This window comes from Porites lutea, chromosome 4, assembly GCF_958299795.1.
Source record: "Porites lutea chromosome 4, jaPorLute2.1, whole genome shotgun sequence".
Lineage (NCBI taxonomy): Eukaryota > Metazoa > Cnidaria > Anthozoa > Scleractinia > Poritidae > Porites > Porites lutea.
Window position 1 is genome coordinate 47,060,478 of NC_133204.1, and position 22,857 is coordinate 47,083,334.

Sequence of the window (22,857 nt, forward strand, 5' to 3'; positions counted from 1 at the left end):
AGAATGGACCCTTACATAACTTCTAGTTGTCTAGTCGTCCTCTGGTGTGATACCGTGCTCGTTCTTTAAGCGGTCTTCATGTGGTGATTGGGTGAGAAATCTGTTGAATAAATCCTTATTGATGATGGACTTGTCTGCTCGCTCATTAAAGGCGAGGAGGTACCTTTCCCGAGGCACCTCATACATGGCCAAGACATCATCGCTGAGATCCGCCGGAAGCTTCTTGAAGAAGACGATGCTCCTTTCAATGGTTTTGACTGTGCCAAAGCCGTCTGTTGCCAAAATTTGCATGGTGTCACTTAAAACGGCAGCAGATGGCCTTGCATTCCCACTAAAATTGCGCTGGGCCAGACGTGTTGATACAAAAGGCCCTTTACATGGGAGGATGCGCCTTTGCCTTTCGTAGTTGTCAGCTGGGGCGGTCTCTGAATCAGAGGAGACAAGCTGCAAAACATAATAGGCATGAGTGTTCCTGAGGGATCTTGGTTTTGTGATTTACATGTATGCATAAACTAAGGTATTCAATCAGTTAAAGTGAACATCACGCAATAAAAAGCAAATAAAGTTAGAAAGGGATTTTATTGGCTGGTTTCCTTGTATTTTTTCACTCCCATGTTTCTTTACATTTTTTAGATCATGAAGAACTACATCCCTCTCTTTTATTGCTGGTACTTTTGCACTGACTCATAATTTGTCATTCATGTTATGCGGAGAGTGCAAACATTAATTAATGACGTTGCCCAGGGGAAAAAAATTAGGTTTTGTATTCCATCCAGAACCAATCCCAACCTTAGCCTGGGGTTGGGGAGGTCGGGGTTTACTTTGACTGGTACATAAAACAGACATTCCAATCCCACAAAGCCAAAAATAGGAAGCTTTAGTTCGCCAAGGGCATATACAAATTACCTAGTAAAAGGGTAAGTTTTTACATTGGTTTGATATTTGTGACATCAGCAGGATCTAAATGTCTGACACAGTTTTTTCCTGGCGTAAACGATAACGGCTGTTTGCTCCATTTGCACAGAAAAACATGTAGTGTGTGAGAGAAAATTGCGTTGGTGGTTGCTTATGAGTCAGACGAATCTTCTGAGGAGAGTCTTTTTAGGTGTGAAGTCATTGAAGACTGATAAGTGAACTGATACAACTGTTATAGCTTCTGTCTGTGATTCATATTGTGCAATTAAAGCAGTGAAATAGGTTGTTTTGTTGAACTCCTAATTTTGCTCTTTCACTTGGAATTTTTTTGTCTGACCATACTATTTCCTTGTGAGGCCACATCTGGTCTCTGACCTGACAAATGACGCGCTTATAAAAAAAAAAATATTTGCAGCCTTGTTTAATAAAGGATTACAACTTTCTTGAACCATCCATAGGAAGTTCCTAAAACTAGGACAGGGCAAAGAAGAACAAGGAAATGGGAGTATAGAAATTATCATTCAGCGGAATTTTTCAACTGTAATTCAATGAAAACATGAAGTTTCTTGAAAGAGGAAATGGTTTTTTCTTTGAGTTTATATCTCTCACAATATTTTTGAACATGTAAAAGAAACATGGTGAAATCACCTGATTTAGCTATAAATAATATTCTGCTCATGCAAAGTTGTGTCCACGAAAAACAAACTTACAGTGAAAACAAACTTATTGATCAAATGATAAAACAATTATTATTGAACTCGGTTTTCACAACATATCTTGATTTTTCAGTTTCTCGCAGATCAATTCTTTGCCTGAGCCATCGACTTCGACAAATAATTGACCTGCTCACCACTGACAAATCAGGATATTTTGCTCAACCTCGTCCAATAATTAATTATTGAACAACCACTTACCTGGTCAAGGATTCTTCTCTGTGCTGTGAAGTATTTGCACAGTGTAATGCTCCTCTGAATTGTTGTGCTGTTAATAACTTGTGATGGTGGGGATTTTTCTTGTCCTTGAAGGAATTTTGTTAGTTGGTCATATAAAACATGTAGAACTGCTGCCAGTCGTAGTACATGTCTATCATCTTTGGAGACATCTTCTGGGCAGATGTTTCTTGCCCACTGGCTGTTCAGGGAGGCAGAGATGCCATCTATGAATTCCTCATACCTTGCGTTGCCCGCTCTGTCTAGGGAGTATGTTGCAGGGCCATTTTCAGAATGAGAAAACTCGTATATGGCAGAATAGATGGCCCTGAAATTTAAAAACATTTTTTTCTTACTTCTTACATTTTTTGTACAGTCGAACCTGTCCTTACTGACACCTCTATAATATGGACACCAATCTTTTACAGACAGTGGTAGTGGATCCAACATATTGAATGCCACATACCTTACAAGTAATAAGATAAACCACGTTTTTAGAGTTTAACTAAAAAACGTTTTAACTCTAAAAACGTGGTTTATCTTATTACTTGTAAGGTATGTGGCATTCAATATGTTGGATTCACTACCACTACTTTTCGGTCTAGGTTCAATAATCATAGAAGCAGGATCAATGCCCATCTCAAGTTGTCTTCTGAAAATAAGAGGAATGACGCTTTTCTTTACCAGCATTTTCATAGTTCGGGACACTTAAGATTAAGCCATTTAACTATACAGTTAATAGACAGAGCCATGGGAGAGAGGGAGTTGCGGAAGAAGGAGGGACAGTGGATGTATAGATTGGGAACGCTGCGCCCTCAAGGACTTAATGAAGATGATGGCTTTTACGCCCAGAACCGCAAGACGCGCGCGGGCGCGCGCAGGAGATGATAGTGTCATCTATGACATTTTCCGTTAGACGTTTAAAATAACAGTCATTTCAGTTGTGATGCGCGCGCGTTACCTTCGTAATTCAGCAATTTAAAAGTTTTGTACGTTAACGGCTAGTTAGTCACCCTGAAGAAGATCACTGAATGTGATCGAAATATAGGTGGATTGAAAGGAAACTGTTTTCTGTCTTCATTTGTGATTAAGATATATTTGTGTTTATGAGGACGGGGGAGAGAGATGCTTGGGACAATTTTATATATATATATATATATATATATATATATATATATATATATATATATATACACCCGTTTTCAAAAAGGTTTTCATACAGAGAGATATATAGATAGATATATACTTTTGTTCTCTTGCACGTGCGCCCGTGTGTATTTTTCACTTGTTATTGTCCAACTTGTGAAAAACTCGGTTCAACGATAAATTTTTACGTCGTCGGGTTTTTTGTTCCAATTTGACATGTCGTTTTGAGTTTTTTTTTTACAAAAATACATGCGCCCTGCGATACAAATTTGCAATGGCGAATTATATGGCTGACTTTGGGAATGAGGAAAACATCCCGCGAAGAAGCCGATCCGCGAGTTATACGGCGTCACCGAATTGGTAGCCCAAATGCCATGGCATCTGTAGCAAGTGACAAAGCATTTTTATTGATAGAGTGTATTAAAAAATGCGCTGTCCAGGGGCGTGCTGAAGAGAAACTGTAGACTAACTTGAAAGCATTTGTGGCCGAGAGTTTATTCTGTCTTCAATGCGACACGTTGCCTTACAGGCCGTGATTTTACATGAAAAAAGGTGAGACATTAAGATACATGACTAGCTCATCATGGTTATGATAAAGTCTGCTTCTATGAACCTCGTCATCGTCTTAGTCCGTTTTAATCAACTGCTATAATATTGTTGCTCCTTCCCACATATCCAATATGGACATCCACCGTCACATCTTCCTTCTCAGCGGTTTCGAAAACACATTTTTTTCATTTCATCTGCGTTGTTTTAAAAATGAAAATCTTTGATGTTTTTCCCCTTATCCTGTAACGACAACAATTATATGATCTACAAGTGACCGAATTCCTCATTCTTCAATTTTCAAGAAAATGCAAATCAAGAGAATTGCAGACAGTGCTCGTGCATTATTTTTTTAATTGACAAATTGGAACAAAGAACCTGACGAAAAGAAAATTTATCGTTTAACCAAGTTTTTTCACAAGTTGGACAATAACAAGTGTAAATGCACACGGGCGCACGTGCAAGAGAACAAAAGTATATATCTATCTATATATCTCTCTGTATGAAAACCTTTTTGAAAACGGGTGTATATATATATATATATATATATATATAACTTCACAGAAGTTCAGGTTTCACAAGTTATCATCGTTTTATTCCTATAGAACGATGATTACTCGTGAAACCTGAACTTCTGTGAAGTTATAGCTGATGCTCCTCAATCAATTGAGTCGAGCGCTCTACGAAATACTACTCAGAAAACGAATATATATATATATATATATATATATATATATATATATACTAAAAATAATGAAAAACGAAAGTCTTCTTTGCTTTTGCTGTTGCGGCTCTTCAGGCATAGCAAAGTGTTTTTATTAACTTATTACGTCACAGACGTAATTGTAATTACAATTATAATGGCTCTTGTAATTCGTAGCACGTGCGAGCAATTAGCATAATTTCAAATCATTAAGAACGGGTCGGTTTATATTTCAAAATAAAAAACCCCTCTTTGTTTTTTCTCATGCCCTCGGAGGGGCTGAGAATCTTGTAAAACGGAAAGATAGTAAACTGAGAAGTCAATCCCGCCACACATTCATCGATATATATATATATAAAACATTTTTTCTGTAGTGTACACCTTAACTTACATGTATGGACCCACAACATTCAGGTCAGTTAAATTGTTCCATCAACATATGTTTAAACTTGCCATAAACAAAAAGTTACCTGAGATCTTTCACTTCAGAATTATTCAGTTTGGTTATGAAATCTCTCGTTTCACGTGCTGCCAGACGATGTGGCAAAGGCTGGTACATAAGAATCCTGTCCACTGCACCATCCTGCCTTTCCTTTAGTTTCACATAAATTGGAAAGAAGCGGTTGGGTTGGCTGTAGCCACTCACTGATACCCCTGGACTGTCAATGACTTGACGTGCTGACTTGTCTCCCCGTGTATAGACCCATGTACTCCCGTCATATAACTGGATCATGCGCTCCATGTCTATGCGGCTCTTTTCCCTGGAAGCACCCAGCAGCTGATCAAAAAACTGGGATGCTTCCTCCTTGCCAATGATGGCTTTATGGCCAGGTGTTGACTTAAGCTGCCGGAATAGCCCAGCTTCTGTAAATTCATCGACAAATAAAGGGTTATCCTCTTTTGCCTCCACATGCAACCTTATCGGCTGTGCACAGCCGTGTTGAAAGGCAGGGGACTTTCCCGCCCCCGGGTCACACAAGCAGATCATGTACAGGTTTACAGTTTCTGCACGTATTCTACAGTCAACCTTGACGGTTGAGGGCCCCATCAAGCATGCCACAGTTGGCAAGACACTTGCTAGCAGGATGTCTCTTGTAGTGTTGTTGGCCTTACTAAATGTATCCAACCATTCACTTATGAAGGTTGGACAGATTTCCTCCCATGGAATGCTGACTTCTTTGCCTTGTTTCCTGACTGAAGGGGCTTCAGCTGCTGTTCGGGCCCGTTTGGCTGATGGCGGAAACGCTGAAGCCATATCTGAAATGACAACCGAAAGAAAGTTTCTCACCACCTCCGAGTGATAATCTATACTCTTTATTCATTTACTAATTTCCACAGGACCTAACACATGTCAACTTTTTTAAACTATACTGATTTCTATGAAGACCGCCCCATTAATATTTTGCAACTTAATCCAAGGAATGTCAGTCATGCATTCTAATTTGTCAAACTATTCTCCTTAACCTTGTGCATTTGAATTTTCAAAAAAATTAAGCCAGCGCCCAGGTCTATCATGATCTGGACGAATAGTTTAGTTTTCTGTTTCCTTAGAGAGTACTTAGGCTAACATTTTGGTGGTTCAGCTTGTTATAAGTATTAGTTGTTCCACCTATTCTTCTTGGATATGGGATCAGCTGCAGTCACACTACTATTATACTGGCCATTAAGATTAACCGTTGTGAAACATAAAGAAACATTTTGTGTGTGAACATTGAAATTCCTTGAGATTGCCCTTGATCAGAAGACAATCCATGGGCAAACTGAACACGAATAAAAGAATAATAATTGCTAATATGACAGTTCCTGGGGTGTTAGCAAGAACCCATAGCTGCTTGACTATAAATCACAACAGAGAAAAGGAAGTGTAACAAACACTAAAAATAAAGAGCTGAACACATGCTCTGGTTGACAGGATTGAAAGATGCATCAGTTTTACAATGGTGTTTAACTGAAATCAACGCTTTCCCTGTTTGACGGATAGGCCCTTTGCAGCTCATCACCAGGTGACCTCATGTCAAAAATTATGGTGAATAACCCTAAGAATACCAGAGATTAAAAGAGCATAAAACAAATAGTAGATCCACCAATTAATAGTGTGATTTTATGGTGGTTTGAATAACTGAGAAAATACTGTCTATGCGTAGCGATGGAAAAAAGTGCCTAACCACATGGCATGCAGTCCAGAAATTTTTTCCATACAAATCCTAATACATTCCAGCACCCATAAAGTCTAGTCTTATGTGCCAATCACCTCAAAATAGGTTTCTAGGTAATTTTCTCATGCCCTTTCCATCTCTGTTATTGTTGCTGCAAATCCACCAGGCTTCGCAGAAGACCTGTTTTTGACTGCATGTGTGATCAGTCTGGACTGCCTGTGCATGCAGCCATGTTGATTTGAAATGTTGAAATGTTTCTCACCCAGTTTGCCTTAATTTCATGGCCATTGATCAAGGCCTGTGGAAGTCAATAGATTCACAGAGTAAACAGTTCATTTTATTGTTGAAAATGGAAAGCAAATACCCTCCAAAACACCCAGCTGTCGATAAACTGAGACGAAAAATACCTGTAGCAGAGAAATCAAGTTTTGTGTCAATTTTGCGAAAGAAAAGTACAAACCAAGTCGTGATAAATGTCTGCGAATTAAGTAGTGTACATGTACATTGCACATATTTCGTATAATATTTAAATAGCGCAACTTCTGGAACTCTGCAGTAAAATAAACTCAATGTATTTTTTTTCAGATACACTTGACATGTCATGTGCAGAATGTGTTTAGCTCGTAGATTGTGCTGCTGTTTTCAACAGCATCAGTGGAAAACAATGTGTCATTAAGTATTGTAGTTATTGTGCTACAGATGGCCAGCTTTCCCTTGAAAGCAATTCAGTTTTCTTTAAAGTCCTCCTTAGATCTGAGAGGAAGTCATTTATTTAAATAATGAGTAAAAGGCTTCTTATCTGAGTACAATTTGTGGCAGACTATTATTTTATTTGATAATTTGTTATACTTTCCATTTTTCCGAGAAACCAACAGCATAGTATTTTTTGTTGATTTCAAATGGATTGTTTTTAAAATACAGGTTGGGTATGGGCCTAAGTGTTTCTGGTATCTTCTTGGTGTAGTCCATAACTCATGAGACACCAACGATTACTTAGTCAACCATAGACTGCTGTCTGGAATCAGGCACCCACGCACTTTTTGGTCAAAATTATTACTGTTAAATGGGGTAAGGTTCTCATGGGGAACACACATCTATACCCAAGCTCAAGTCGACTATCCCTCCGGTAAATTGTTACAAAAAAATACCAATTATGATGATAATGATGTCCTGGAGGGGGGACTCCCAAATATGGACTATATAGGTACATGTATGTGCCACAGGTTTGGCCTACAATTTTGAAACTGGTTCTTATTTTGAGAAAATTCTGCCAAACCCTGAATACACAATTTTAAAAAAACAAGCTCAGTACCGTGTTCTAATATTGTTTTTGTTCTGATTAACTTGCAAAGCTTTGTTTATAAAAACTACATAAATGGCTTTAACATGCTTGGAGTAAAGGGATTTTTATAACATATTATGTATGCAATACTAAAACTAGGCCCAAAATAGGCAATCAATGACTAACACCTTACTTATTTTTTAAAAATAAAAACCTGTTTAAGAAGCTGAGTAGCCTTATTTTTCAGTAAACACCATATATAAGAACCATCTTAGCCTAGCTTGAAAAAACTTAGGTTTTTATACGCGGGTTTTTACTGTATATTCTCATATAGTCCACCAGTCCGGGAGTTATCTTGTCCTTAAGAAGAAAAGTAAATGTAATTTCTGGTGTCCTAAATTAGTAGCAGTTGACTACGCCTTAACCAGAGAAGAGGGAAGAGCTCTAAAATCTGATCTAAAAGGAGTTTATGCAGGAAATCTCTGCTTTCGCTCCTGACGTGGGCTCTCGTGAATAATTTACTACACATTTCAACAATACACCAACTATCATTCGGTTCAATTACTCTTTATCTGATAACTAAGATACCTTTTGATGCACTCTGACGAAAATCCTACAATACTTCAAATAAGCGGCAAAATCTCGATGAAAGCCGTCTCTTGTAAAAGCCATTTTGAATTTAAGCTTATGGTGGAACAGCCGCTGTTCGAAGTGCTTGTGGTATTGAACTGGGGCGTTGCCTGTCCATTTTTTTTTTTTGAACTTTTCTTGCCTTGAATAGTTTCAACTTTCCGACTTTCATGAGATGCAAAGTAAAATAACTTGAGATTTTACTCCGGCCTTCACACACGTATTTTTGGTTAAGTAAAACTAGCTTTGTTCGCATGCGTGCAGCAAAAGAAATGAGACGTCAGCACACAGGCTAAAACTTAGCAGCCTCAGAAAATAAGTTGGGCGCCCGAAAATATCGCCAGCATTGCAGGCGGTTTTCACTCATAGCTCTCCCTTGACCTTCAGACCCTTCAGATTCGTATCTAGGATTTTAGTAAGTGACATGCTTCGTTTTCACTGTAGCTTAGAGATTTTTCAAAGGGCCTCTCCGAAAATTTCCGGCAAAAGGTTTAGAAAGCCTCAATAACTTCAAATTGCAGCCTATTCCCATCTGTGTCACCCTCATGCAAACAGAGAGCAAAAAGATAATCTCAGAACACTAAAAGAATATATTTTTTAAGAAAACAAAACCATTATTTCTGGGTTTCCTTTTTTACGACACATGATCAGGCCTTCGGAAGAATATCAAGCGGTAATACTACAGCGCAACACGCACCCCACCTTAGCCTGCAGCAGCGGTGTATAGCCTTTTCTGCGGGAAAAGAGGAAGAGAAAAGGAAAAAACGAACAGTTTTGTCGGGAAATGGAGCGCAATTAAGCTAGCGGCGAAGCCACGAGGAGAAGGCTGCAATGGATGTGTTTCATTGTTTATGCGTTAGACTATTAAAACCTCGGTAGAGTATCATGGGTTGATACAAACATTCCCGATATCAACAGAAAAAAGCATGCAAACTTGATTCTCGATCGTCAACTGAAATAAACAAGCGTTTTTATGATGCATGAGTCCAAGCTGACTTACTATCTATGTTATCGACAACTTAACAATATCGATCTTAGCGTATCAAACCAAAGAAATAAATGCAAATCAGACATACCTGTGTAATCTTGCCTGTTTTATTGTTTTTCCTTCGTCAGTGGTCGCTGTGAACGGAATACTTGGTTTAAGTTGAAGAAAAAAGCACACAAACGTTGGAAAATGTCGTCTGATCTGAGCGGTTGATACAGGATCAAGTGATGAAATCGATTCCGGCCTCGTGGTTTTATGTAGGGAAACTGATGACCGAGATCACACCTATTGATTCACGGTATATTTCACACCTCTAACACTAACCCATCTCAAGTATATGCTAAACAGCTTGTTCCTTCTGACTGATAGTTTATTATCTTTTTAAAATACCGTATGGCTTCGAAGTAACTTTCTAACATGGACACCATGATAATTAAAGTCATGCAGAAACGAAAGAATTGCAGTAATTGTAGGGAGATTGCGGGAAAAATGCGTCAGCTTACATAAGGCCGAAATAGTGGTGTTCACATCGATCGCACCAAAAGGAGCAAAAGGAACGGAAATAAACCGATAGACAATTAAGTAATGGTCCACGTAAGAACAATAGTAGAACATGAACGAATGAACGGTCAAGTTAATTCATGGGTTGCACTCCTGTTTACAAGTGCTGGATTCTTCAGAGAATTTGACTACTTTCAGTACTTTTCGTTTACATTCCTTCAGCGAAAGGCTTTCTTTTGAGTTTGGGGATTTTTAAAAAAGCAAATCGCAAAAACGTTCTAAGAAAGATTAATAGCTTGTTCGAAGCTTGTTTGAGACAAGCGGTTTATCGCTAAAAGAAAAACAATAGCGGAATCACAGCGGTTCAGGGGCACCCAACGACTGTTTTCTGTAAAATATCTGTTCGAGGAAGCCCATTTTGCCTGGAATTTTCTATAGCTCAAGAAAGGCTAAAAATTTCTGGATAACCGTTCGCGTTCGCAGTTTTTCTATAACGTCCCTGCCATTATCGGGAGTGGATTTCAGTTTCACCATTTATTCCCAAGCTTTGGCGATTATTGGTAGAAAAACCTTCCCCTATAATTTTCTAATGAAAGTATGGCCACTCCGTGTCCTCGCAGTTTCGACAAGACCCGTCAGGATAGCTAAAACTTTCGGATGAGACGAAAGAGCCCCCTAAAACCTTCGAGACGGCCAAAGTTCCCCTCAAACATCCGCACGGATAGATAGTTTTTAGGGCAGCTCCAAATTAATGAAACAGACTTCTAAAGAATAGAGAAATCCATTTTAGACGCTTTTGTCGTGTTTGGAATGATTCAGACGCTGGGTGGCCCTGGCGGTATTTCTTTCCCGACAGTTGTTGCAGTTCGAGGTAGTCTGGCCCGATCCAGGATTGTACGCTTGCCATAATTATGAATGTAAACAGAAACCTGTAATCGCCTGGCTTTAAATAAATTCCCTATTTTTTCCCCGTGAATTGCGAGCCACGAAGATCGTCACAAAGCCTTATATCAGAATTGTAACATTATGAAGTTTCACGACGCTAGTGAAAGTGCAATTAAGTTGAAAAGAATCCTCACATTTCTGTCCACGAAAATGACACTTGATGGCAAAAGTGGTGTACCACGGAGACGTAAACACGCATAAATGCTATTGTTTGATCTACAATTGAATGCTACATTGCATTTTTAGTACCCGCGTCCCGACGTCTCCTTTTTCCTTTCTTCCTCGTGCAACAAAGAGGAAGAACAATTAGCCCAACAGAGTGTTTCTATTATTGAACTATTAAATATAGTAAGTAACTTTTTAAACGCTGGCTTTCTAGCATCCTTATAAAGAAGTAACAAGACAGGTTTTTGGGTTTGTTTATGACTGAGAGGATCGCATTCATTGTAGAGTAATAACCCTGTGCGTGAAAGAATATATGCATCGATGGACTCGAGGTGTCATCGCACCTACGAAGGCGCAAAGGCAATAGAAACCAAAAGAAAATGTTTAAAAAAAAAAATGAACAGTCCACTTAACCGATCTTCTTGCCAAAGTTAATTAGTTTTCGCTAGAATCTGTCAGTAGAAGGCTTACTATGCACAGTCCTTAAAAATGTCGCTCAACTAATCTGAATGCCTAAACGGCACAACCCAATTTGGTTCACGGGTACCTTGATACCGGTTAAAAAAAACGAAAGTCATTTGCTTTATGTAAAGACGTCCATGCATTGTATAAATACGGGACAATGCAGACTCATTCTCTTCCCGAGAGGTCTTCATCACATTCGTGACCGACGCATAAAATCGGGCTGTTTTCCAGTCTAAACGTCTTTTATAACAATTAAAAGACGAAGGGACAGCCATTCTCTAGTGTCCCCTTCATTATACGACTTGTAATAAAGCTAGTCGAGGCTTGTAAAGTGTTATTTCCGCCCGGAAGTAATATGTGAGAATCAAATACAATGCTAACAAAAAATACATAAATTGTCTTAAGACAAGACTGGATGTATTATAGCGGCACAACAAAATTTTTTTAAAGCGTCCCAATTTTAATAAGAGGAGACCGCCAATGGCACATCCACTTTTCAAGGGCGTTCTCTCTATGATTTTGCTATGCGTCTTCTTCGAGGAGTGTTCTCCAATGGGAGATGAAGATTTCCATTTGGCTTTAAAACAAGCTATTCAACGACTTCTTCAAAGGCATGCCACTTACAACAATGATCCTGTAGAAAAACGGCTGACTGGACCACAGAATGGCTTTCCTGAGCCACATTCCTATGTACTTCCAAATGCTATATTATGGGAGCCGCACCAACAGCTGCCGCACTTTTTTCAACCCGAATTTGTGTGTCCCATCTGCAATGAAGATGGCAAAGTTATCTCTTTAAAACCCATTGGCTGGAAGGATGGTCGGCTACGTCGTCAAATGCCAAGGCAAATTTACGGTATGTCTGGAAGGGTTCTGCTCATAAGTCGCGTGTATAGATGTTCTGCCGGACATGAACTTAGTGGCCACGATCCTGCCATATTAGCCATGATTAATAGTCAGGGAAGAATACCTTTTTTACTTTCACACAAAACTGGAGTAACAAGAGAGCTTCTCGATATGATTGTGTCAATGGTGCGAAATGGACTGTCATTTTCGCAAATTAACGACATTTTGCTCGAGCGAATACATATGCGTCACTTGAAACTTGAAAGTAAGTTTTTAGAAGACTTGAAACTTTACAGTGCCAGCCATCCAATCATAATAAATTCTTCTTTCCCTGAGTTCAACCAGCAGCGGGAATGTCCCAGTAGAAATACCATTTCTGAATTTTTCCTTCACTACTTTGATTTGAATGAAGATTTGTTTGTCAGAAGAATGACATCGATTTCAGCCGACGCGGAATGGCTTTCCTGCGACCATACCTTCGATATAACTAGCAGTATAGGATATGAGAGAACAGAAGATAGAAAGTGGATTCGACAGTACGATTCGCTGTTCTGTGTGATGAACGAACGAGGGCAAATTGCGACTTGGCAACTAACTCAGACTCAAGGATTTGAAAAAGTCCGTGGCCTACTGCAACAACTCTTTCAGAGATTGTCCAGCAAAGACAAAAGTATTAAGGAATTTTACATCGATAACTGCTGCCATTGGAGAAAAAAGTTACAAGAGGTTTTCGGCCCGGATCTGGCTGTAAAACTTGATATTTTCCACGCATTTCAGCGAATAAGTTCCAAAATTTCAAAGCGCCACCCCTTCTATAGTAAATGCTTACAAGATCTACGGTTGATGTTTAGAGATCCCTCTGACGTTGGGAAAACGCGTGCAAAAGAAACTCCAGATCCAAACACGCTTTTAAAAAATGCCGACATGTTCTTGAAGAAGTGGGAAAACGTTGAAAGCGACAAAGGCAAGCCAGTATTATCAGAGGAAGCTGTAAAAGAAGTGCGAAAAATCCAGGAGCACATGAGGAAAGGCTGTTTGTCGGGTAAGTTGTGGCACAGAAAACTGTTTATGGCAGCCCAATCCGATTATACAGTTTAGTAAAACCCCGAGTACAAGAACCTAGATTTTTCCAAGTCAGCATAAACAGTCTAAACAGGTTCTAATGTAAATGGTGCTTATAAGCAAGGAAATTAGGCTAAACAGGTTCCGAAATAGGTTCTTTTTTTCTAAAGAAAAGAGAGACTCATTTTCGGTAGGTGTGATATATCCGTTTATATCAATTATGCACAATTTTCTCCAAAATGACAGAATATGCACTTTACACCTATTTTCTTTGATTTTTAAATTGCAGTTTTGAATCTAATGATAACATAAGAATGTACTCTGAAATTCTAGCCTATACAGGTTCTTGTGTAAAGGGGGTCTAAATCGACAGTTTTAGCCTAATACGTTCTTAAATTCTAGGTTCTTGAACGCGGGATTTTATTGAAATCGTACCCACTATCTTTGAACACGACATACACACAAACGCGCATCAAACGAAGCACTAAATTTAATCACAGGAGTGGAAATCATTTGCAGGGAATATATTGAAGATTGGAAACTAATGCGGAGGTTTGTCGATATCAACGTAAATCCGAGGCAACACTTTTATTTACATTTAAGTTACATTTCCTCAATTCTGATTACAGGATTCGGAGTTCAAATAATTGTCTTGAGTGGTACTGAATTTGAAATATTTTACAAGAGTGTTTTCAAGAACTCATTAGTTGGGTCAGGTATTTTTTTGGCAGCTAAAACAAAAAGAATTTCAAACAATTCTGTATGTTTCGCAATGATGTAAACATTTAACCTTTATGTAAGCCCCCGGCATTTATTCCAATGTAATACGGAAAGATGTAACGAACGGGTGTGTTGAAACAATGTTAGCCGTTTGTGTATGTTATTTTCAACATTATCTCAATGTGCTTGTAAAAAAATTTAAGGTTTGCAGGATACCCGGGGGTAATTCCCTATATGTCCCATATAAGCGTTTTAGGTATGTGCCGTCCCAAAGGGTTTGGTTTCTTTGCCGTTGTAGTCTTTCAAACGGGTATAGTTTTTGACCAATTATGAACGACAGAATAAGATAGGAAACCAAGATATTATCACTCAAGGTGAATCTGACCCATTCTTAAGTTGGTGTTCACTCCCGTTTGTAACATGAAGTGTTGTTGACTTAAAAAGTGTATGGATTTTAGATGCCAGGTCTTAAAATGGGTAGTAAGGCGGCACTTTTTGGGGGTCGTAAATAGCTTCAAGGTTTGGAGAACCGGCATCTACCAGGGTTTCCAGCACACTATAGGCAGTTTTATTAAATCGCCTACCAGGGTTACAGTAGCTCATGTAAAACAACACCGAAAGCGAGTGAAAATATATTTGGTGGAATCACTAATCCCTTACTGACCGAGCGCTAGTGTTATGCTGGTACCGGGTGTTATTACTTAAAAAGCGATTCTCGAGGTTGCATCTAGCTGTCAGATAGGTTTTTTTACCTACTAAAATTTTCACGTATGGATTGCTAGCACAAAAATCAATTTTTCAAGGTAATTCACTCACTAATGGAGTGCTAGGGCTATGGGAAAAGTTGCCTTTGCTTATAATTGATTACATTAACTCTTCTACCAGGGTTCGAATAACTCCTATACAAAAAACTTCCCAAACGAGAGTAGTAATACTTATCTCAGAGTATAATTAACCTCTTCTCGAGAGGGAGTTAATTCAGTAACTCTTATTTGGAGTTAAAATAACGGCTTCGTCAATCCACTGAACATTAACTCCTCCGAGTCATTATTTCTTTTCTGGAGTTAAATTTGCTTTGTTGGAGCAGTTATTATACCTTCTTGAAAGCTTATATGGAAAAGGTTATTAAGTCCTTCTGGCGGATCCAGACCGAGATAATGGTGGGGCCCGGTCTCATAAAAATTTTTTTCGGCCCTTCGGGACTCAGTTTGGGCCCCTTCCCTGGATCCGCCACTGAGTCCATTAGCTCTGCCAGTGTAAACTCTTTTCCCAGTAACATGTTCTCCGCTTATTGCTTGTTTAACCAGGAATCGCGCCCGGAAGAGGAACTAACAGAAATGAAGCACTACATAGGTGGATAGGTGATCTTCTTAGTGGTAGTAAAGTGGGAGTACGTCTCGCATATGCCTTGCTAATGATCATATTCGATCGCATAAACAACAAAGGGGAAAAGTCAACTTGTGAATTGCCAGAGGAAACCTGTGTACGTGACGAAAGAAGCAAGCTAACTGAATATGATCAATCCGAAACAAGGCTTTGCGAAACATCCAAGGAAGTATTTGGAATAGGGTTGGTATCTTCTGACGCAGATGAAGTAACTGAGACAACGGAATTGACAGCGAAAACTCACGATGATGATAGTCATGGTAAATTCTCTTTGAACTATTCTTCTGCAATCAATATTCTAGACAGAGCGCAACTGAGTTTGGCATCGTTCCAAAGCCTAGTAAATCTCAGCGAATCAGGCACAGAAATATCACATCGTCACTTTCCCTATTTAAATACTTCTATTACTTTGTTTTATAACAGTCATTTCAGCATGAACAGACACCGATGAACACGATAAACGTATAGACAACATTTTAAAGAGCTGGTCAATGTCCAGGGAACATATTGCTAAGGACGGAGATTGTTGTTTTAGAGCAGTGGCAAGGAACGTTTTCAAATTAACAGAAACAGAAGGATTAAGTTCTCAAGCGTATGAGCATCTGGCTAATCTTGGTCTTGTTAATTTAGACGAGGAAAGCTTGAGCGACAGTTTAAGGGTGCTGACCGTTTCAGAGTGGTCAGGAGAGAACAGGCCACACTACGAAAGCTTCCTGACAACTGACAACTTTGACGAGGAAGTTAAGCGGTTTACCCACAAGGGGTATTTTACTGGTGAGCTAGGAAATCTCATGGTCTTAGCAATGGCCAACGTTCTAAAAATGCCCATTGTAATTTTTTCATCGTTGGAAAACTATCTCACTATACCAATTCTGCCGCGTGGACAACTCAATGACATGCCTACGTTGTTTGTCTCATTTAATGCCGCTGGTTGTGGGCACTACGATTACGTCCATACGGAGACTGTGCCGATGGTGTTAGAAAAACAACAAGAAGAACAAACAAACGAAAAGAAACGACCCCAAGTTTCCTGTTCTTGTGGTGCCAGTAGGAAAGGTCAAGAGAAAGTGTCGAATGTTTGCAACAACGTCATTGGCTCATACTCTAGCAGGTGTAAGTGTCTTAAGGCTCGAGTTAGTTGCGATGGAAATTGCAAATGCAAAGGATGTTCAAATCCATTTGGGCAAAGCCAAGCTGGTAATGCCGAGGGGGAGTGCGCACCACGGAAACGACGAAAGTTTGATATTCAAAACTCGATCAAACTTAAGTCAAAAGCATATCTTAATGAAAAAGGAGAACCGCTACGAGAGGGAGCTTTGACGAAGGAGGAGTTCTTTGTAGTAGAAGAACTTTTCAAATTGTTTCATGAAAACAGGGAAGAAATGAGTAGTACATCATTACTAGCCTACTACAATTTTATACAATCTACCAATTGCACCCTTGATCCTCGGCCTTTACTGCTTAGACCTATGTCACATGAACAGATCAAGAGAGCCATAGCGGCTCACGATCACGACGCATCCGTTATGACAGCCTTGTTTAAAAAACAAGTAGAACTGTGTTTTGCGGAGTCATAAACCTAATCAACATTAAATAGACGATGCCAATCACTATCTGGCATCCATAACTTCCTTTTAGTTTTGTTAGACTGATTTTTCTGATTATTATCTCAATTTAGGACCAGGCGAACGTTTTTGGTGAAAGCCAGAGCATTCCACCGAGCTTTCTGGGGAGTAGCATATTATTTTGAAGAACTGCGTGGTTGTGGCTTGTTTTGACGTGACAACAGAGTGACATACGCTAAGGACTGTCATTATAAAAATGAAAAATGTTTGAAACACATATAACCGTAAAAATGCCTAATCATGTTAAATGTACACGTTCAATTAAGGCCGAAGCAATTTTTTTTTTTCCTTCGGCCTCAAATTTTCTTAAGACAAAAATCTTGAAAGAAGAACTATCATTGACCAAAGGAAAATTTTAAAAATAAGATTTGCTTGATAAGAAAATTCTTTATTTGGGTTTCTTGAATTTCACACTCTTCCAGAATGTACTCAGTCTCATTGATCACACAAGCCTTACTTACGGAGCTATTGACCAGGATTTATGGCTTGTCAAAGTTTTAATTCAAGACCTCGGTGGGCGTAAAAAATGCTTTGTGCAGCAACCTTTAATTGAATTTGCGTTAGAATAAAGTACATGTTTATAGTAACACGGCAAAGTGTCCAGTGTATGTATTGAACCCAATGAAAATTTAGGTGGGCAAGAAGTGGACAAGGTTATAGGGTACACATGTCTTCAGCGCTTTCGAGGAAAGCGGGTATATTAATTTGGACCTCTTAGGCCCATTTCAAAGGCGCGTCTCGGCCTTTCATGTAAAGTACAGTGTTTGAAGTATGCCTTAGGGGACTGGCGCTACTCCTATTCCAGGAGATATGACACTACTTCTTTTAAATGTGGCAGAAGTATCACTCTACGAGAATCGAAATACACCAAAACAGCAGTCTCTGTCGTCGGAAAATATTAGTACTGACTAAAAACCTGTATTTGGGCAATTAAATTGCATGATTTCAAAATGGATGTAATAGCTTAGTGTGAAATCATACACGTACTTGTGATTTCAAATCGAACTCGCGCGATTTTCAAATCACGTGCATGATTTTAGACCAAATTGCACTCCACTCAGTTCAATTACCATTATATAGGACCCTGTATTGCTTAATGTTCCTGTTAGTGTGTCAGAGATGGCCACCGACGCCAGACATTATAAGACTCTGTTCCTTATGAAATTCTCACAGCGATCAAAGAGCGCGATCGGCTCAAGAAAGAGTTCCGGAAAAATGGCGAATCCAAAGAGTGTCTTTTAATATTGCTAGAAACAAAGTAGTAAGACTTATTGAAAAAGCCAAAAAAGAAGCGGTTATTAATGAAATAGACAACAACAAATTGAACTCCAGCGTCCTATGGAAGACCTTGAAGAGCATTTTTCCTACCAAAGCGAAACAGATGAGTCGAATAAACTCTCTAACCAAAGACGGAACCAGCTATTCTACCCCAGAAGTATTCAATGAGCATTTTATCTCTATTGCTGATAACTACATTGACACCATCAATACTGAACCCGATCTAACTAGTTTGGTGGATTTCGTAAATCGTAAAAAAGCTGGCAACTCCGCTGATTTCAGTATACCCTTAATTTCAGAACGCGAACTTTTAGAAAACATAAAACCACTCCCATCAAATGTTGCAACTGGACTTGATGGAATCAGCTCCCCTTAATTAAAATTAATCGCCCCTGCAGTTGCTCCAAGTCTAGCAAAAGTAATAAACTGCAGCATGATTAACAGCATCTGCCCAGCTCAACTCAAACTGGCTCGTGTCACTCCAATCCGATTTACAAACAGGGGAGTAAAACCGATCTTGACAATTACAGACCTATATCAGTCCTCCCTGTCATTTCGAAGATTCTCGAGAAACATGTCTGCAAACACTTTATTGCTTTTCTCACTAATCACGATTTACTGTACAAACGCCAATCGGGTTTTAGAGCTAACCACTCCTGCGAAACCATCCTTATGAAAATTACGGATGAATGGCTAGAAGCAATGGATGAAGGCCTCTTTACTCAGGGGCACCCAACGACTGCTTTCTGTAAAACATCTGTGCGGGAAAGCAAATATTGCCTAGAATTTTCTATTATTCGAGGAAGGCTAAAAATTTCTAGATGGCCGTTCCATCCATGTTCAAGTTTCAAAGCTTTTCCAATAAATCCGCTACGATTTTCTCAAGTTAAATTTTTCACATTCTACTCCCCAGGTTTGGCTATTTTTCGTAGTAAAAAGGAAACCTAAAATTTTCTGGTAGAAAAATGCGAAGTAGAGAGCAATAACTAGAAAATTTCTCACTTTCGTAAAACGTTAAATTGTATCTGAAATTTTCGGCAAAAAAAAACTGAAGCCTTAATCATTTCGAACAGACTCAAGTTACCCTAGGATAACCAAACAGACAAAAATTTTATAGCGCCACTTAGAATGCATTTCTAGAGATCTAAAAGTACTCTGGATAGCCTAAAAACTGTTTTCAATGTATGTAGGAGGAAAAGTCGTTGGGTGCCCCTGTTTACTGGTGTTGTTATGATCGACCTGCGCAAAGCTTTCGACGTTGTAAACCATAAACTGCTGCTCAAGAAACTTCAGGTATATGGCTTGAACACTAACTCCCTAAAATGGTTCCAAAGTTACCTCAACGGAGGGTATCAAAAGGTATGTGTTGACGGTAAGCTATCTGAACCGCTCGTTATTCACTCCGGTGTACTGCAGGGGAGTATTCTTGGTCCTGCTCTTTTTCTGCTCGTCATAAATGATCTGCCTCTAGTACTGAAGAATAATATTGGCATTCATGCTGATGACCCGACCCTTTATGCATCTGCACACCTTAGCTGAAGTCGAGGAGAAAATTAGACCTGACATTGACGCAGTATCGATGTGGGCAAAGTAAAATAAAATGAAAATGCATCCAGCAAGGACAAAGTAAAGTATAATCTCAAGCAGACAAAAACTTGCAAATTCAGCAAAACAATCTCTTGACCTTTCAGTTGACGGCAGGCAACTCACTAAGGTTGAGTCAGAGCTTGTGTCTTAGGAGTATATATTGATAGTCATCTCACCTGGAACGAACACTTTGACACACTGCGCCGAAAACTACTTCAAAAAATTGCAACTTTAGCAAGAGCTCGGAAATATATACCAACCAAATATCGATTGCTTTTTACAATGCAAGTATCAAACCGCTCTTTACTTATTGGTGTACTGTTTGGAGCAACTGTAGCCAAACCAACTTAGACGAACTAGTATAAACTTCAAAAACGCAGCGCTCGATTAAGTTTGGAAAGTCCTCTGGATGCACGATCGTGGGCACCCAACGCGAATATGGTTCAAAACCACTTAAACATAGAACTGTTAGTATTTAAACGGTAGACATAAACATATCTTTATCCCCCCAAAATTTTTCATCTGTTCGGATTTCCTAGCTGAAAGTCTAGCGATCCGAAAATTATAGGGACCAAAACTTACCTTTTCGACAATTTCAGCCAGAAAAAAGGCTTTCGAAAATTCTAGGTGACCTTTTTAGGGTAAAAATCCGTTAAAAATGGGCAATTATACCATTTTTTAAATGTTCTGGAATGCTAGGAGAGACAGGCAAGGAAGAAATTTTACAACAAATGTTCCGAAGATTCTAGGTCTCAAATCGTCTTCCGAACAGATATTTTCCGAAAACTGACGTTGGGTGCCCCTGGCTACCGGTTGATCAACTATTCAAGCTCAATAAACTCGGCCTTTTAAAGAAAGTTATTGATGGTAGGACACCGGGATACTTAATTACAACCTTGGACTCACTTCGGTTTGAGCACAAGTACTCTACCAGAACAAAAACATTATACCGCTTACCGAAACCCCAGAACTGAAGCAATGAGGAGAACATTCTTTTATTCCACTATTAAAGAACTAAATGCTCTTAACTTAGAACCAACCACCTCCTTTAGCTTAATGAAGACAACACTGACCAATAACGTAGCCTCAGACTATACGGTGGACAATTTTAAAGTTAAAAAGTTATTCTGATTTTTAAGAATCCGTGCTTTTTTTAAATATCATTGTAGATTGGATTCGTTTTTTTACCAATGTATTTACTTCTGATTTTAACATCTCTCAATTTTTAAATCTTCATAGAATTTTAAAGAACCTTTTGTTATAATCACTATTTGTAAATAGGCTTTTTATCATGATTGTTGTAATTTTATTGTTATCAATTTTGTTTTTAGAGGGCCACTAAAGAGCAGGGTCGGCCAGGGGAAAAAAAAACCTTCCAAAATACCAAAAATTATACTAAAACTGGTGTAAAATACCAAAATTTAGAAAAACACGGTATACTTTACACCCAAAATTGGTTGTGAGTGAATACTTTATACCCAATTTTAACCATAAAAATACTGGATACCTGAAATTAAATACCCCAATATACTGTATACCCCAAAACCATGGCCAACCCTGAAAGAGGGAGAATACTGGAATTCTTAAGATCTTTTATTATAATTACTACTTGTAAATAGGCTTTTTATCATGATTGTTGTAATCTATTATTATCAATTTTGTTTTTAAAAGGGCCACTATGGAGAATACTTTTCATAGTAATTGGTGTCACCCTCTTAAAATAAAGGTTATTATTATGTTCCTCTGTTCCCTCTGTTCCTCTGTGCCTACTGTTCCTCTGTGCCCTCTGTTCCTACTGTTCCTACTGTTCCTCTGTGCCCTCTGTTCCTCTGTGCCTACTGTTCCTCTGTGCCCACTTTTCCTCTGTGCCTACTGTTCCTCTGTACTCACTGTTCCTCTGTGCCCTCTGTTCCTCTGTGTCTACTGTTCCTCTGTGCCCACTGTTCCTTTGTGCCTACTGTTCCTCTGTGCCCTCTGTTCCTACTGTTCCTCTGTGCCCACTGTTCCTCTGTGCCCTCTGTTCCTCTGTGCCCTCTGTTCCTCTGTGCCCACTGTTCCTTTGCGCTTACTGTTCCTCTGTGCCTACTGTTCCTCTGTGCTCACTGTTCCTCTGTGCCCACTGTTCCTCTGTGCCCACTGTTCCTTTGTGCCTACTGTTCCTCTGTGCCCACTGTTCCTCTGTGCTCACTGTTCCTCTGTGCCCTCTGTTCCTTTGTGCCTACTGTTCCTCTGTGCTCACTGTTCCTCTGTGCCCTCTGTTCCTCTGTACCTAACGTTCCTCTGTTCCCTACTGTTCCTCTGTCTCCAACTGTTCCTCTGTTATCATTGTTCCTCTGTGCCCACTGTTCCTCTGTCCCCAACTGTTCCTCTGTGCCCACTGTTCCTCTGTGCCTACTGCTCCTCTGTGCCCACTGTTCCTTTGTGCCTACTGTTCTTGTGTGCCCACTGTTCCTCTGTTTCCAATAATCACAAAGTTGATCTATTAGAATTGCTGTGTGTGATGATTAACGATTTCAACTTTCGGTATATGAGGGACCAGCCCAGTTTCTTTGGGGATCAGGAGTCTTGTATTATACTTCTCGACAGCATCAAAGGACATTCAAGGTGTTGTTACTAATTATTTTCGAACTATGAGCCGTCGTTGATCCATCACTTCGCTCTTGAAGTTCGTCGTGAAGATTCGGAGACAGAAGCCTCGTGAGGCGCAACGGTTTTCAAGATGAACTGCACAAATATAACAAACGCTCTCCAAGAATCAAGACTTTGCTGGAAAAAGCCGATAGTAAGACCAGGTAAGCCGCCCTGATTCGCTCTCTTTCTACCAAATGCAAAAGACTGAGCTATTTTAACCACGTTTGGTGAAACAGAATTCAGGTCACTCAAGTCCACCTTGTCGGAAGGCTTTGAAGAACGGGTCATTAGATGCTTTTAATTTTATTATCTAATGATAAGGAAATAAGTGACCCTGTATTCTGTAGTTAA

At 39.3% G+C, this 22,857-nt stretch overlaps 1 protein-coding gene and 1 long non-coding RNA gene across 2 annotated transcripts in view; one reads left to right on the forward strand and one right to left on the reverse strand.

Moving 5' to 3' along the window:
* LOC140933856 (uncharacterized) overlaps window positions 1-22,857 on the forward strand; it is a 30,274-nt gene that overhangs the window by 5,641 nt on the left and 1,776 nt on the right. Inside the window, exon 2 of the long non-coding RNA XR_012165085.1 lies at window positions 22,420-22,667. This is a non-coding gene — a long non-coding RNA (uncharacterized lncRNA). The remainder of the gene's footprint in view (window positions 1-22,419; window positions 22,668-22,857) is intronic.
* Window positions 22-8,371, reverse strand: LOC140933853 (uncharacterized). The gene is made up of 4 exons (XM_073383518.1): window positions 8,266-8,371; window positions 4,710-5,496; window positions 1,830-2,172; window positions 22-444 (listed from the first exon to the last, which is right to left on the reverse strand). Exons 2-4 carry the CDS (start codon window positions 5,492-5,494, stop codon window positions 31-33), a joined length of 1,542 nt encoding a protein of 513 aa, XP_073239619.1. The 5' UTR covers window positions 5,495-5,496; window positions 8,266-8,371; the 3' UTR covers window positions 22-30.

Bases quoted from the DNA above. Each gene is read 5' to 3' on its own strand.
- LOC140933853 (XM_073383518.1), bottom strand. From the start codon at position 5,494: ATGGCTTCAGCGTTTCCGCCATCAGCCAAACGGGCCCGAACAGCAGCT. The intron at 2,173-4,709 runs GTAACTTTTTGT...TTTAAATTTCAG, and splicing joins TCTGAAGTGAAAGATCTCAG to GGCCATCTATTCTGCCATAT. The intron at 445-1,829 runs GTAAGTGGTTGT...TATGTTTTGCAG, and splicing joins AGAGAAGAATCCTTGACCAG to CTTGTCTCCTCTGATTCAGA.